Genomic DNA, 15,659 nt, shown 5'->3' with positions numbered 1-15,659 from the left:
GGCAAAGCTGATACGGTGGCAGTGGGTGCGGAGTAAATAAATGAAGCTGTATACCGGCAAGTAAAGCATATGGAATTCGAGATAGGTTTGTTACGTCACTGTAACTGTACGATATACACAATTTAATGTTCTATCTTCTACACAAAAGCAAACTAACCTGCCCTCCTGGGGCAACTCTCTGACAACTTATTATTAATCGTACACGCTTTCCGCATTCTTATGTCCTTATTCGCAACTAAATTCGCCGTAATTAAATATATAGAGGATAATATTTATGGAACATTCCGTCGGTTCTTTGAGGGACACAGACGTATTAATAACTTTAATACACGGTATTAATGTTCCACAATTATTGTGGAAGTTTAATAAGATGTGTTCAGCTGATTCATATAGAGGATATTTTCCGCTGCAGAACAACTGCTTGTGTTATTACTGTTACCGATTTTTCAGAAATCTTGTTGACAGCTGACATTCAAAATCTTTATTTTCAATACAATATAAGGGCCTGTTACTATATTGCATAACATACCTGATGTTGAGTACAATCAGCAGATCTGAATGAGGGTAGGGTAAATGGTAAATAAATTATATGTAAACAGTATATCTGATCCTGTAACCCGAAGATTCCTAAAACACGTGTCAGATTTCTGAAAAAACAGAATGAACAAAGACATCAATCGTCGCCCATAACTGGTCTCATTCACTGCTGCAGATATCAAAGTTCAGCCACCTGATACCTGCAACGAATTTAATGACTCAATGATCGGAAGTTTCCACCGAGGAATGCTCTCGCCTGATACGTAGTCGGAGAAGTTTGATCTTATATTGGTTATTCTTTATTAGTGTACAGTTCAGATCAGTAATGCCTGATTACGTGTAACCAGTTTCGACGTAGTGTCAAGATCAGACTGTTATTTTATGATTGTTAACTAGTGACATGTCGTATCGTACGAATCATGTACTTGAGTACTGCAGAACACCTCAATTTTTTTCTGTTTTTAGGATCAATATTTCTTATGCAACTTATAATATTCAACCAGGTAGCTGTTCTTGACCACCTCAATACCGATGAAACGTTGATAACGGAAAATAACGTGCCAGGCTGCAGCAATGTTTGCGTACGTTTGTTTTTACTTTCCTTGTTATAAAAAAATACATTTTGAATTACTGCGGGCTATAGCGGTTGTATTGGTGCGATGTAGAAGTTTTAGACTGTGCGCCAGAGCCCACTACGGATTACAGCGCCCATCCTACTGACTATCTGCGAAGAAGAATACCCGCGCTTGTACGGTTTCGTGGCTCGTTTAATTGGCTAGCACTTAGGAAAGCTGATACTCGGCGGACACATGCCAAAAATGAAAGATAGTGCAGAGGAGGCAGAAAGCGATAGAAGCTAGCAGGCGAGGTCAGTACTTGCTTCAGTGAGGTGGCTGCGGGGGCGGGCCGGCGCCTGCGGCAGCAGCAGCGGGCATGTCGGCGGCCGTGTGTGCTGCGGCGTGCCGACTGCCGCGCGAGCCGCCGGTGGCGCGCCCGCTGCCCGTGACGTCAGCACTGCGTCACGACGCCCACGCCACCAAGCGACGCCGCCGACGCCGCCGACGCCGACGCCACGGCTTCCAGCCGATCGAAGCAACGCGCGGACTCACGCACTGGGACTTTCTCCGTGCCTCACCGTAAACACTGGGCTCGGGCAACAACGGTGTCCACTACATTACAGACCTGGCGCCGAACGACTAATCGTGCCGGGAACTCCAGTTGCTGTGTACGTCTAAGAGACTGCACCGACGAGGGTGTCCCACCACTCGTGCCGGAGAGCTTTGGAGTTGGCGTACAGAGAGACAAATCTGTCGCAGTCTCATAGGATGGTTTCCCCCCACCCGAGAATCTAGTCCAGTGGCCACTTACACAAATGCACTACTGAAGGGTTCCAAAACACAGAGGCAGAACACCCAAACAACACTGCAGACCAACCACATAAGAAAAAGAAACAAATCCTACACACTAACATATAATAATAAAATAGTATATTGTAATGGAATCTTTTCCTCTTTTGGCTGTTAAAACATAATTTTTTTTGCGATTGCAATTTCTACATGTTGTCATTTTCAAGCAATGTGGAATTCTGTGACCCACTCTGTAATACAAAGCTGCGCCATGCTGTGTAAGAGCATTTGCATGAGGTGTTGTAAATTTCTTAGCTGTTCCATATATCTTGTACTTTACAGAACTGGTGAAATAATGATATAAACACTTAAGTTTAAAATTCGTGTAGTGGCGTGGTAACTGGATCACAAAAGCTTTTCTGGTCAAGTTTCCAAACCTAATACGTGAATTTTAGACTTCAGTGTTTATGAAAGGAGAGACACATAGGAATCAGTCGCAATTCCATTAGTTTTTATTGCTCTTGCATATCTTCAGTGCATTTGAGTTACAACTGAACAAACTCGCGGCAGTATATGTGAACAAACGAAGTTATTGGTGTATAGGCAGAAGGTAACTGAGGCGGTTGAGTGTGAAAATACTTTGTTGGCATCCTCTTATATAGAGAGGAATAATCATAATAATAAAATAAGTGAATTGAGAGCCACGGTACAGAAACAACTTGAAAATGGCTCGATGAACCCTATGCCAGCAACTTAATTCTGAATTGCAGAGTAATAATGTACATGTACACTAAGATAAGACAAAACAGCTCCACATCAATTCAGCAATGCAAGAATATACCAACTCACATGCAACTCCTGTCAGTCACCAAACATAGGACAAACAAGCAGGAACATTGGAATTATGTGCACAAAACTCATGAGAGCTGTGTAGAGAGACTGCTCACAGTCCACTTTCGCAGAACACTTAATAACTGAAAACCGCCACCCCACAAATATCAAAACTGATCAACAACCCATGAAACACAGCAACAGCTTACACCGTAAATTAACGTTAGAAGAAAATTTTGACGTACAAACTGATATAATGAAAGACAAACACGTTATTTGCAACGACACACTCTTTACTGCTTTAAGAGAATTGACAGAGGACTAACACACACACACACACACACACACACACACACACACACACACACACAGACACACACACAAACCAAAGCATAAATACTCCCCCCTCACACACAGAGACCTAAGTAAGAAATAAAACTCCTGCTACAGCTTTCAAAATCTTCTCGCGATAGGCGAGACATCTCGCAACACACGTCAACTGTAAGATGGAATAAAGTTTTGAATTACTGGAAAAGATGGTAAGTTACGTCTTTCTCTGTTTTAATGCAACAAAAAGGAGACCAACTAACGTGAGTACATGACATGATTACGTTACAACCTTGGGCCACTAAAATTGTCTTTACAACAGTACTGTAAATTCCAACAGTATTGACACTGACGTTTGTAAGTTCACATTTTGATATTTATTAACGATAGAGTCTCAGTCCTTTCAGATGATACGCCGTATGCCGAAAAGCGGCAAGAAACATTCGTATTATGGAAAGACTCTAAAGTAAAAATGTATTGCAAAACTATACATACAGCATAGTATCTGGAACCAAACAGTACACGTGTAATAACGGTTCTTTATTGTTCTGAAACGATGATAATTTTTGCATGTTTTCGAATTCACGAGCCCACTGACGCTGGAGGTATTTCGCTGAAACTAATTTGGGGAAGAAAATAAACAATAGTGTGTTGCGTCAAGACGGACCAACAATTCGATATAATCGAGTGGTGACGTGTGTGTGTGTGTGTGTGTGTGTGTGTTTTCAGCCACAATTTAATTAGTGGTCACGAGCAAATAGCTGTGAAATTTTTAAAATCATCCGGACATCATGGTCTGAAACAAGGAATAAATTTTCAACCTCAGTTTGTACTGGAGAATGGTATGATAGATAGTTTTGTATATAGTCTGCAGTGTGTTTCTTAGAGAACTCACAGATAGAGATTTCAAATATTATATTTTCATGCTGAAAGTGTTGGAAGCTGTCTGAATTTTCCATCAGAAAAATTTTGGACTAGTTTCCACGGCACCATCACTCATCTAGGATAAACAATACCAGCAGAAGCAAATTTAGGCAGCACTGTACCTTCTTACTAATGAATGCAGTTCGACTAGAGAAGTCAACTACTTAACCTAGTTTCATTAAACCTCCAATATTAGCACGGCGTTCTTGTTCTCGTTATGTCTACCTTTGTATCTGTACGTTGTGCTTCTCCTATTTCACATGCATTCCAGGCCTACGTAACTACTAATATATTTGAGAATCGTCTCACCACATCTACGAGACACATTGGTCATTGCCAGCTTTCAAATGAAACAATGATGATGATGTGGTGGCCCTCAACTACGTACCCTCCGACTCAGAGTTGAAATATTAAAAGTTTTGGCTTGTTTCGTCGTCTAGGGGCTGGGGTACGTAGTTGCCGCATTACAAACCAGATACTGCTGAGTCTACAGTATAAAATATGAATATACACTAGAATAGAATGGTCAAAGGGTCCTATCACTTTGCAATTGCGAATGTAACGTAGAAATTTATAAATTAAAGATTGCAATGAAAAAAATTTGCAGATACTATCTTAACGACTTTAAATGATGAGTACGATAGTAGAAGTACTTTTGAGAATGCGATATATTTCTGCAAAACACTTATTGGTGTCGATGGTCCAGCAATTAAATAAAATATAACTTGAATAACAGGGAAGCAGTAGATTCCTACTTCACGTAATTAGTTATGAACAACAACATAGCTCGCGAGATATTCACTTCAAAACGCGTACTACGTCTTCACTGCAGAAGCCACGGAAATCTCACGAGTACACTAGTCGGCACTCCGAAGTATTTCTATCTCTCGCGATCACGCGCAAACTCCACTCCAAGTCTTTCCCGCGACTGTGCGTCCGTCCCGCCGTCACGTGCAGCACTCCCCGTGTCCTGTTCAGAACTCTTCTCACGCTTCCATCCAGTATCCCCATTCACGAGTGTTGTGAACGACTAGAGCGCTCGCCCCATGATTTCAAGCCAACGCACCCACACGAACATAATGAAACACATTCGAAATACTGTATTTACATTTAAATAACTTCAAATTAAAAAGGAATAGCCAGTAGCCTAATGTCTCTGTGCTTTCTAAAACACAGTAAATATTTAACCAATTTCTTCATGAATAGTATATATCGGATATAAACAAAGACATAGATGGATAAATATATTTATAAGCATGCTGCTACCGTTTTTTCGTGTCACTGTAGAGTACTTATGGCCCGACGCGGCCGATAGTAATCAGCCACTTTCGCCTCCAATAACTCATGTACTATTCATGTTACATGCCTGTAATTTATACAAATTTAGGTTTACACTAATAGCTTTCTAAAGACACGTCGATCGGCATAATCGGATGAAGTGTTTAGGTTCAAATGGCTCTGAGCACTATGGGACTCAACTGCTGTGGTCATCAGTCCCCTAGAACTTAGAACTACTTAAACCTAACTAACCTAAGGACATCACACACATCCATGCCCGAGGCAGGATTCGAACCTGCGACCGGAAGTGTTTAGGTTTTGTAGATTTGTTGCTGGGTGTTACTTGTATAATTTACCGTCAGATACTAAACTTTAAACTAATAAATATATTGAAAATCCGATTACACCATCAGAATCGTCGTGAAAATAATAGTAAAGTACATGTTTCGTTTTGAGGTATCATGATTCATCTGGCTACTATTAATTTCTGTATAAACTATGAAATGTCTGCCATTATAGTCACACAAAGTCCGCCATCTCTGGCTCTCCCGGCGTACAAGTCTCTTTGATCGACACAGCGTCACCAAGGAATTCCCAGCCACGTACTCTATGGACCGCGTGGTCCGGCCGTTGTGCGGCATCACGCGCTTGCTAACGAGCCACGCTTTGCCGAGCGGCCCGAGCGGTGGCCGCCAACTCTGAACTTGGAATATTTTCAGGGCGCCACCTCACATCATCTACAAGTAAAATGCCGGGACAGTCAAATGAAAACATGACAGATGGAAAAAAATAAGTAAACTGTTTAGTATTTCAAAATTAATCGCCATAACTGTTAATACATTAATCCTACACGACGGCCAATGCCTCCATGGAAAAATGTTTGTCGTCGCGTACCGAGCTGTGATTGTACGCAGGCGTACACCTCTTCGTCCGAAGCAAATCAACGACCACCAATATCTTTATTCTGGGCACCAAAAATATGGCAGTCACGTAGGGACAGATAGTGAATGAATTGAGGATGTGTAGGGGCTTGCCAGCGAAAGATCTGCACCGTAGTGGAAATAACCGTGGCATTATCCTGCCACAGAGTGATGTTGTCCGTAACATTGCAGGGCGTTTGGACTCGAGGGTACGCTTACCTCTGTGCGTTAATTGTGGCGCCGTGTTCCAGAGCGTCAATGAGCAGCGGGCCCTTACAGTCAAAGAACAATGTCATCACGTTCTTCCCGGAGCTGGTGTGCCTCTTGTTTCGACTGCACTGCAGAAGTTTTGCTGGGAAGCCATTACACATCCTCTGATTTCTCCACATGCCGTTTTCATTTTTTTGGAGCCCTGGAGAAACACATTCGTGGCCGTCGATTTATTCCGGATGAAGAAGTGCACGCCTGAAAACAATTATTGTTCTGTAGGCAACAGCAAAGATTTTTCCATGAAGACACCACCGTTTTGTCGCACAGTGGGATAAATACGGTATATCAACAGTTATAGAGATTTATTTTGAAATACTAAACAGTTTACTAAACTTTTTCTCATTGGTTTCGTTTTCATTTTTCTGCCCCTTATAGATGACTGTTAAAAAAGATTGGCAACAAGATTAACTATTAATGAAATCTACTAAGTAGACGGTATTCAGACTTTTCAAGAAGTGAGCCTTTGCTGAAAGAGTTGGAAAACGGATGCGACTGTTGTCTAAATTTCTCTTTACTTGATCGAGCCCACTAACAACCCGAGCAGCATAATTCTATGAATACATTTACTTTCTAAATCGGTAGCATCCAGAATAAATTAATTGTTTTGTTTGTGTTAACTCAAAGAGACACGGATTTCACTGAACTACCTGTATACTGTTTAGTTTGAAGACACCGTGTGATCTCTCTAGCTTACACTGACGACTGGGGCCAAAGCAGAAGTATTTTATCTAAAATGTTTACGTGCAGGTCGTTGCCCATAGGATCGTGCATTTGGGGCTGAGAGATAGTACGAGGACAACTGTGACATATACGCTACCATTTCAGGCTATAAGATTGTATCTTAGTGCCAACCTTACTGCCGCTGGTGGATTCAAAGGAAGTGAATGGGCATAGCAGTTGCATTATGAGCGTGCAAGTCACACTTAAGAAGATCAAGGCAAGGTGTTCTTTGAATATTAGGTGCAGAGTTAAGGAGTAGTTATCTATTCTAGAAATTATCTTGCCGATATAATTTGTACGCTATAGAGCTGCATGCTACTGTTCACGTAAAGATGCCCTTGCGACGGGGAGTCAGCTCCCTCTGGTCAAAATTAGGAATAATTTTCAATTCCCATAGAAATAATACGTGACAATCCTATTCCGCGCTCGTTCTGAAACTAGTTTCACTACTCGTCTCAAAATAGTACCCCATACCCCCCCCCCCTTTCCCCAATCACCATGGATTCATGTATGAAGTGGAAGTAGATCCGACTGGAAATTATTTCCTTATCCTGCTGTCAATCCAAATCCACTCTCTACAGTAACGAATATTAGCCCACACACCCTACCAAAACTAACCATAGAGTTCAACGATGTCGACTAGAATATATATGGAAAGTTTATCGATAACAAGATTGGAAGTCATCCTACTAGCCTACAAAATTCCAGAACATATCTTCATCACTGATTCTTCCTTCAACAAACACTCCAGGAGCTGCTACTAGTCACGAAGCGACGTGTCCTCTGTACTTGTACCGACCATGAGCTCTTGGAATACTTGGTGGAATCTTGCTGGCCCTACAGCTCTTTCTTCCTAATTCATGATCCGAACACTAACACGCCACTGGCAATTATAGAGACACGGCCACAACTTCTTGACGGCAAAAAGACTCTGGGCCTGGCGACAATCGTTTATTATGCTTAACGTTGCACTACCCATAAACTCAAGGAAGAATTCGAAAGATTTCCACCGAGTTACAGGCTACAATTCTGTTACACACTGTTCACACCTCTTCCTGACAATATAAGAAAACGAAATATTTTCACCCCTACCTCCAGTTTACATTCAACTTCTTTTTCCAGGCTTTATCTCGTATCTTCACTCTTTCGGCATGTTAACCTGGACGCCCTCCGTCCTCCAAGATGGAACTTGTGTGCTGTGTGTGTCTAGTCTTCCAGTGTTAGCCCATGTGGAAATATGAGATGAGAATGTGTTCGAAATGTTTGTGAATCGTATAACTGAAGGGGGACGCGGTTGTCAGTTCGGTATTCACCTATCGCGACGTTATAATCCACCTAAAAACCACATCCAAACTGGATGGAACACCAGCCCTCTTCGTTAATCCATCTTGCGGATTCGATCCGGGACCGGCGGGCCTCCCAGAATCTCGGAAGCGGCGTGCTAACACGCTGAGCTACCCGGGTGGGGTTATAGTAACGATGACGGGAGCATACAGTACCAAATCGGCAGAAGCTTGTTACTGTAGGAATATATCGGGCTGGCGTCACAGTGCAATATCTTGCTGCAGCATATTGGTTGCCGGGATATAACACAGATCAAGAACAATAAATCACAGCTTCCAGAATGGCTAAAAAGTTAAATCAACACTGGTCATTTCATGAATGGCAAAGCGATTGGGATGGTGAAAGTACAGCATGCGTGGTATACAGTCGCCTTCCGAACATCAGAGAGAGATTACAAATGAGTAATATCGTCGCAGCAGAGGTACCGTTCTTTCAGGACACAGACACTACCCTCAGAATGTACATAGAATAGGAAACAGGCAGTCATCATTATATATGTATAATATTAGAGTTAAAAAAGTATAGTATTATGTAGAGAATTTTCAAGATGCGAGATATATTTGTTCAAATGGTTGAAATGGCTCTGAGCACTATGGGACTTAACATCTAAGGTCATCAGTCCCCTAGAACTTAGAACTACTTAAACCTAACTAACCTAAGGACATCACAAACGTCCATGCCCGAGGCAGGATTGGAACCTGCGACCGTAGCGGTAGCGCGGTTCCAGACAGAAGCGCTTAGAACAGCTCGGCCACACCAGCCGGCAGATGTACTCTACAACCTAGTTTAGTCACACAGCAACGGAAGTTTTATGACTGCAACGAATAAATAAATATCCGAGTTGGTTCCAATACACATTCAACATTCCTAATAATTTCCATTTTGACTGCACCATGGCCCTATACATCTTTGACCGCATAGACACTTCTACGCTTGCTCATACTCCTAGTTGTGCCTCGTGATGACTGGGTGTTGTGTGCTGTCCTTAGGTTAGTTAGGTTTAAGTAGATCTAAGTTCTAGGGGACTGATGACCATAGATGTTAAGTCCCATAGTGCTCAGAGCCATTTGAACCATTTTTCTTACTCCTAGTTTCCACTATCCCCATTCGACAACACGAACCGAATTAATTAAACACGCCATCACAGCAATCACCATGACCTGCTCGTACTGATTAACGAGAAGTGCGCTAGCTTGTGAGACAGGAAGTTGAGGCTGATCCGGTTGTAATCGGTGTGGCGGATTAACGACCGTTTCACTGATAAACATGCCAGCCTGCATATTGTTTTCAGGCCGCTTTTCACTCTTGTTCTTCTAATGCTGGACAGATACCCAATCTACAACTCACAAAATACGATTCACAGACAATTAAAATTGCGACAACATACAGAAGAAAGTTTAGACCAACCATAGACACATGGTGCATTATTTAAAATGAGGACTGTGCTGACAGGAAGAGCATCCGGGTAGAAAGTTAAATAAATAAATTGGCCACTTCATGAAAACAGCGGACCCCATAAGACGGAGTAAGTCCTAAAGAGAATTGCAACATATGCTTCAAGAACCACTACTATAAATATATAAAAGAGACCCGTGGATTACAGCCTATTTAAACAGAATTCTCGCTACTTCCTAGAACAACTTTCAGGTCTACCCTCAGCCGCAAAAGTCATCGAAAATTCTTCTCTTCCTAAAATTCCAAGGCGTAAATGGTCCTTTGTGAGTGTCTTTTTGCATGAATTCGCCAGCTTTCGTTATTAGTGTACGGGATTATCATTTGCAATGACTGAATTCTTTTCCAAATATTTATAGGCTGCCATGGAACATAGTGTGGGCAAAATGAATTGTCTTTCAAACCATATTCTAATATATTTAGTATCTATCGATGACCTGCATCCTGAAGTAACACGAACAACATGTGAAGCGTTTTGGACAATTTTTATATTACTTTTTACATATGAATGTATTTGTGGAGCACAGGTCCTAAGGAACTAAATTACTATTTGGCAATAATGGAAATAACTATTCCTTTCAATACATAATTAAGTTTAGTCTTGCACATGGATTTTTTCGCCAGTTGTTTTAAAATTATGTCTCTAAAATTGTGTATTGTCTTCACGACACGTCCGTAGATATCTGATTTTCGTTCTTCCTATTTATACCGGGTTGTAGTCAATGATCATAATTTTAGCTTTCTGTGATGTCGCTTTTTCCCAAATCTAAATTATATTCTTGGAAGTGGTACTACTGTCGTTGATCTGACAAAGCTATATAGTGGAATCATTATGTACTTATTCATGTTTCTATCTCCTTTCCTCCCAATTATGATATTCCTTTCATTTGCATTTGCCCAGGCAACATTGGACATAACGCAAGCAATGCACTCTGAGGATGTCCAAAACACCACAACTAACAGTTGTCCGAAAACATATTAGCTGGAAACACAGTTAATGAATATAGAAAAATTCGGAAACCAATATTTTCTGTCTTCAATAATTGCTGTCTAAAGCAGTCTCAAGCCAACACTCCCTCTCACTGTAACCTACAAAGAACTATAGAAATATGATTCGTATAGAAAGGGAAAGGGACTCGGCACCGTCATATGGCCAGAGAGTTATACATTAGTGATACATGTGAGTACACATTTAAGCATTAAGTGTGTGGTTTTTAGCTATTTGTGGTGTCTTTTCTGTAAAGATTCTTTAATGTGTTAAATAGTGCGCCTTTGCATAGTGTAGTGTATTCATCTGTAGCCTATTTTCTTCCTGCTATTGCATTCTGTGTGGTTCAGTTTCCGTGTGAGCTCATATACAGCTCATCTGCTGACTTTGTATGTGGGTGTTTCCTGTGTTCTTAGCTTTTTCTGTATTGTTTGTCTGTCCTGTATCCTGTTTGAAGTCCGTGTTTCATTAATATGTTGACTATTTTGTGAACTATTTTGTTATTGCAGGTGAGTATGAGCCATCTAGTTTTGTGTGTGTATTGTTGCTCTGGTGTGTCTAGCTTGTGCTCATTGTATGTACATGGTGATTACAGTTAAAGTTAAACTTCCAAAACGCTGTAGAAATAACACTACTGGTCAGAATGACGTCAAATTGCAACGGAATATCTACATCTACATCTACGTTTATACTCCGCAAGCCACCCAACGGTGTGTGGCGGAGGGCACTTTACGTGCCACTGTCATTACCTCCCTTTCCGGTTCCAGTCGCGTATGGTTCGCGGGAAGAACGACTGCCGGAAAGCCTTATCGGAGAAGGGGGAAAACGTATGGCAGAAGAAAAGAAAAATACTGTGAAAATTGATCAATAGATGACGCTGTATGTGTCAGAATACGTAAGTGAAAACACCTGTCATACACACGACCCATTGAAGTTGGTATAAAAACGCCGGATACCGACCGGGGTGGCCAAGCGGTTAAAGGCGCTACAGTCTGGAACCGCGCGACCGCTGTGGTCGCAGGTGTGATGTCCTTAGGTTAGTTAGGTTTAAGTAGTTCTAAGTTCTAGGGGACTGATGACCATAGAAGTTAAGTCCCATAGTACTCAGAGCCATTTGAACCATTTGAACCTCCTTTCGCGTCTGCCATGACTGTCTCAATGGAGGATTGCACTCTGCTTGTAAAGCTGTATTACAAGAATGATGACTGTGCACACGTCGCTCTGCAGAAGTTCCGGACGCTGAAGGGTTTGAAAGAAGGCATTGCTTCGATGACTACCGTGGGTCTTAAGAAAATGGTTCGGAAACTAGAAAATAAGGGTTCTTTTGGCGTGCAACCTGGTAGAGGAAGGAAACGAATTGATTCGACGCCAGTGGCAGCAGTGGTCACAGCAATGGTGGTGCAAACGTGTAGTGCATGGAGAATTGTCCGAACATTGGGCAGCATATTGAACGTGTTCTGCGCGTCACACGAAAATTAATAATCCGATTTAATTTTGATTGATGCTTTTTATGTGGTTTTTGGTCTCAGGACAATTAAAAACCGAAGTGAGTGATGCTTTTTATGCGGTTTTTGGCGTCAAGACAATTAAAAACCCGTCATGCCAGGTAGCCGCGCGGTCTGGGGCGTCTTGTCACGGTCTGCGCAGCTGCACCCGTCGGAGGTTCGAGTCCTCCCTCGGACATGTGTGTGTGTGTGTGTCATCCTTAGCGTAAGTTAGTTTTAGTTAGATTAAATAGGGTGTAAGCTTAGGGACCGACGACCTCAGCAGATTGATCCCATAAGACCTTACCACAAATTTCCTAATTTCCAATTAAAAACCGATTTTTCCCTTCCGATGTGATATGAAATACCCGTGTTGAACGAACTTACGTCACTAGCAGTATCACACCTGTACGCCCATGCACACTGAGTAGTACAGTTTGTTTAATGTCAAACGTACAACCTTAGGTATTGTTGTATGAATCGTTCGTCATTTTTAGTCGACCACTATTCAATTATGATGCTTACACCGCCATGTAGTGCTACATTTTGTAATTATTTATTTTTCTTCTGACATACGTTTTCCCCCTTTTCCGATAATATTCCATTGCAAATTGTCGTCATTCTGACCAGTGGTTTATTTCTACAGCGGTTTGAAAGTTTAGCTTTAATTATATTCACCATGTATATCGTGTTCTTTTGTGTTGTGTAAGGTCATGTGTGTATGTGTCCTGTTCATTCATTTACCACTCGCATATCTCATGGTTCAGTTCCTGTATCATATTGGTATCAAACTCATTTTTCACTGCTATTTGTTTTATTGTGTTTAGTTCCTGTGTTTAATCCATTCACTTATGGGTGTTCTGTTTAATCTGTGGCTCATGAAACTGAAGCTTTCTTGCGTGTGTGCCAACGGGTGCTTCAATAGGTTGTAAATGATGGTCCTCATTGTTGTTGGTTAGCTGAGTATCGTGAAGTTATGAGTGTTTTTATGGTGATATCCACAAAATTTAACGCGTTGTCTGTTTCTGTTTCAAATGTGAAGTGATTTTGTGTAAACTGTTTATTTCATTGTATAGATGTTTTACTTGTGTATGTTGTCTGCTCATCATCGTTATGCCAACGCCATAATGGTACCAGTATTGTCTTTTCTGGTTTTACTCGTCTGTAGATATTGTTCTATAAGTTGTTCATTATTTTGTTGGCTACGATGTCCATAATCAGTGACATCACTGGTAGTCCTTCATTTTGGGAATAAAATTCTTTGTTGAACATAAAGGAATTTTGTGCAGTAATGGTCTTTGTGTGGCTGTTTGAATGTCATGTGTGTCTGTTGTGTTTCCTTGTTGTTTTAGTCCTTGTATGATGATGTTGATTGTTTCATCTCTTGGAAAGCGTTTGTACACTGACGTGATAATTCCTTTGAGTTCTCCATGTTCTCGTTGTTTCCAGAAGCGCATATTTTCTGTAGTAATGTGTGTATGTTGGGCTAGGTGGTAGGAACTGAGAACTGAATGTAATGGAATATTTTGCTTGTGCTGTTTTGGTAGGGAATTAAGAGTCGGTGCCTTTCAATTTTCTGTGTCATTCTTTTTATCTTACCTTTAGAGAGAGTATTTTTGTTGTTTTTCAGTGTGTCTTAAATGTTTTATGGTACCTTGTTGTCGAGTAATTTGTCAGTTTGGTGATATTATTGTCCTACAGAAAATCTAGCATTTTATCTAGCTGTTCCTTTTCATCCATAATCACCACAAAAGTTCCTTTATATGTTCTTGTTGGTATAGCATTGTTTTATTTTAGCTAATGTTTCAGCTTACTGGATGCGATTTCTTCTGGTGTTCTATTATTCGAGATTATGCTGTATTTTGTGTTTTGAATACTTGTTAAGCTCACACTGAAATTTGGTTGCTCAGTCATTCTGGTTCCTTTTTAATGTGTCCAGATCCTGTTATGAGGTCTTATACTGTTTTGTTGGATGTGTGTTAATTTTGTGTTTTGGTCCTTTTTCTAGTAGGCTATTTTACTAGGTTGGTGAGATTTATGTAAATTAGGTTGATGGTTCTACCACAGATATTATATTTTTGATTGTGATGACTGTTTTCAGTGGGCGTGCCTGTGCTAAATCTGATTCTGTTGAATTTTTTATTTTGTTTCTGCTGTTTATGTTGTATTAAATTTTGTATGAATGTCTTCTCTCTGAGTTATTTCCACAAAATGAGCTGATTCTGCGAATCTGTTGCGCAATTTTAGATGTGGTTTGTAAAGTTTATTGCTGAGCATCAGTTTTTTAGCATACAGTTCCCTAATTTCTTCTTTTAACCGTAACACTTCAGCCTTCCTTTTTACTTTTCTTGGCGCAGATGATGTACAATTTATAGAGCTTTTAATATAGTCTGCAGTTACAATATGAGCTAGAGGTTTTTCATTAATCTATATATTAAGAACTGATATCTGATGTTTCATTAAAGTGTTCCTGTATTCTTTGCAGAGGTTGTTGGTGAATACCAGCCTGGATGACGTAATAGTCATCATTTGAATTTTCTACTCTTGCATATGCCGTGTCTACGTTCGAAGTTGTTGGATGTAACACCTGCCTGTTCTGCAAAACACTGATTTTTCATGTGACCCAGACATGTTTCAGCATCCCTGTGCTGTCGTCAGTGGTTGTCTTATTTCAAATCTGTGAAATGCGATCATATTTTAAATGGTGACTGAGTAACTAAATGAGTCCTAAGCAACAGTTAGTTTTTGTTTGTTTTGCTATTACCTTAATTTTAGATTATATGTTTATGCAGCAGAATTTGTGCATTATAATTTGCTGATGGCCTCTCATACACAAGCAAAGAGAGAGAGAGAGAGAGAGAGAGAGAGAGAGAGATAGAGAGAGAGAGAGAGAGAGAGAGAGAGAGGAAGTAAACAAAATTAAACTTCGGCGTCAAACTCACTAGACCAAAAATGAACGATGACTGGGATAGGACGCACAATAATAACGTTTACGCTGTGTTTACTCAAAGTGTTTATTACAAACAAAATTCCACAAATTGGAGTATTTGTGTGTGCTTCTCAATAACTCATGAGAATGCAAAGAGTAAGGATCTGCCAAATTAAATCATAACTGATGGAAAATTATTGTGCGAAATATCTTGACACCAGAAAATTACATCTAAAAAGAATGTAATGTTTTCACTGCCCAACAAAATTCGCATGAAAGTCATTTTGTGATGGATAAAAAAATGGCTCT

General features: G+C 40.6%; 1 protein-coding gene across 3 annotated transcripts in view; it reads right to left on the bottom strand.

Annotated features, from left to right (window-relative positions):
• The window catches only part of LOC126470374 (GTP-binding protein Di-Ras2), an 879,000-nt gene that overhangs the window by 313,063 nt on the left and 550,278 nt on the right, over positions 1-15,659 (bottom strand). Inside the window, exon 1 of one of the 3 annotated variants that reach the window (XM_050098196.1) lies at positions 1,414-1,539. The exons of the other annotated variants lie outside the window; for them this stretch is intronic. Coding sequence (XP_049954153.1) covers position 1,414 — 1 coding nt within the window. The 5' untranslated portion in view covers positions 1,415-1,539. Of the gene's footprint in view, positions 1-1,413; positions 1,540-15,659 lie in introns of those variants that run through there. 3 annotated transcript variants of the gene reach the window in all.

Source organism: Schistocerca serialis, chromosome 3 (assembly GCF_023864345.2).
Source record: "Schistocerca serialis cubense isolate TAMUIC-IGC-003099 chromosome 3, iqSchSeri2.2, whole genome shotgun sequence".
NCBI lineage: Eukaryota > Metazoa > Arthropoda > Insecta > Orthoptera > Acrididae > Schistocerca > Schistocerca serialis.
The sequence above is the reverse complement of the archived record's forward strand: the minus strand, read 5'-3'. Positions and strand labels throughout refer to the sequence as shown.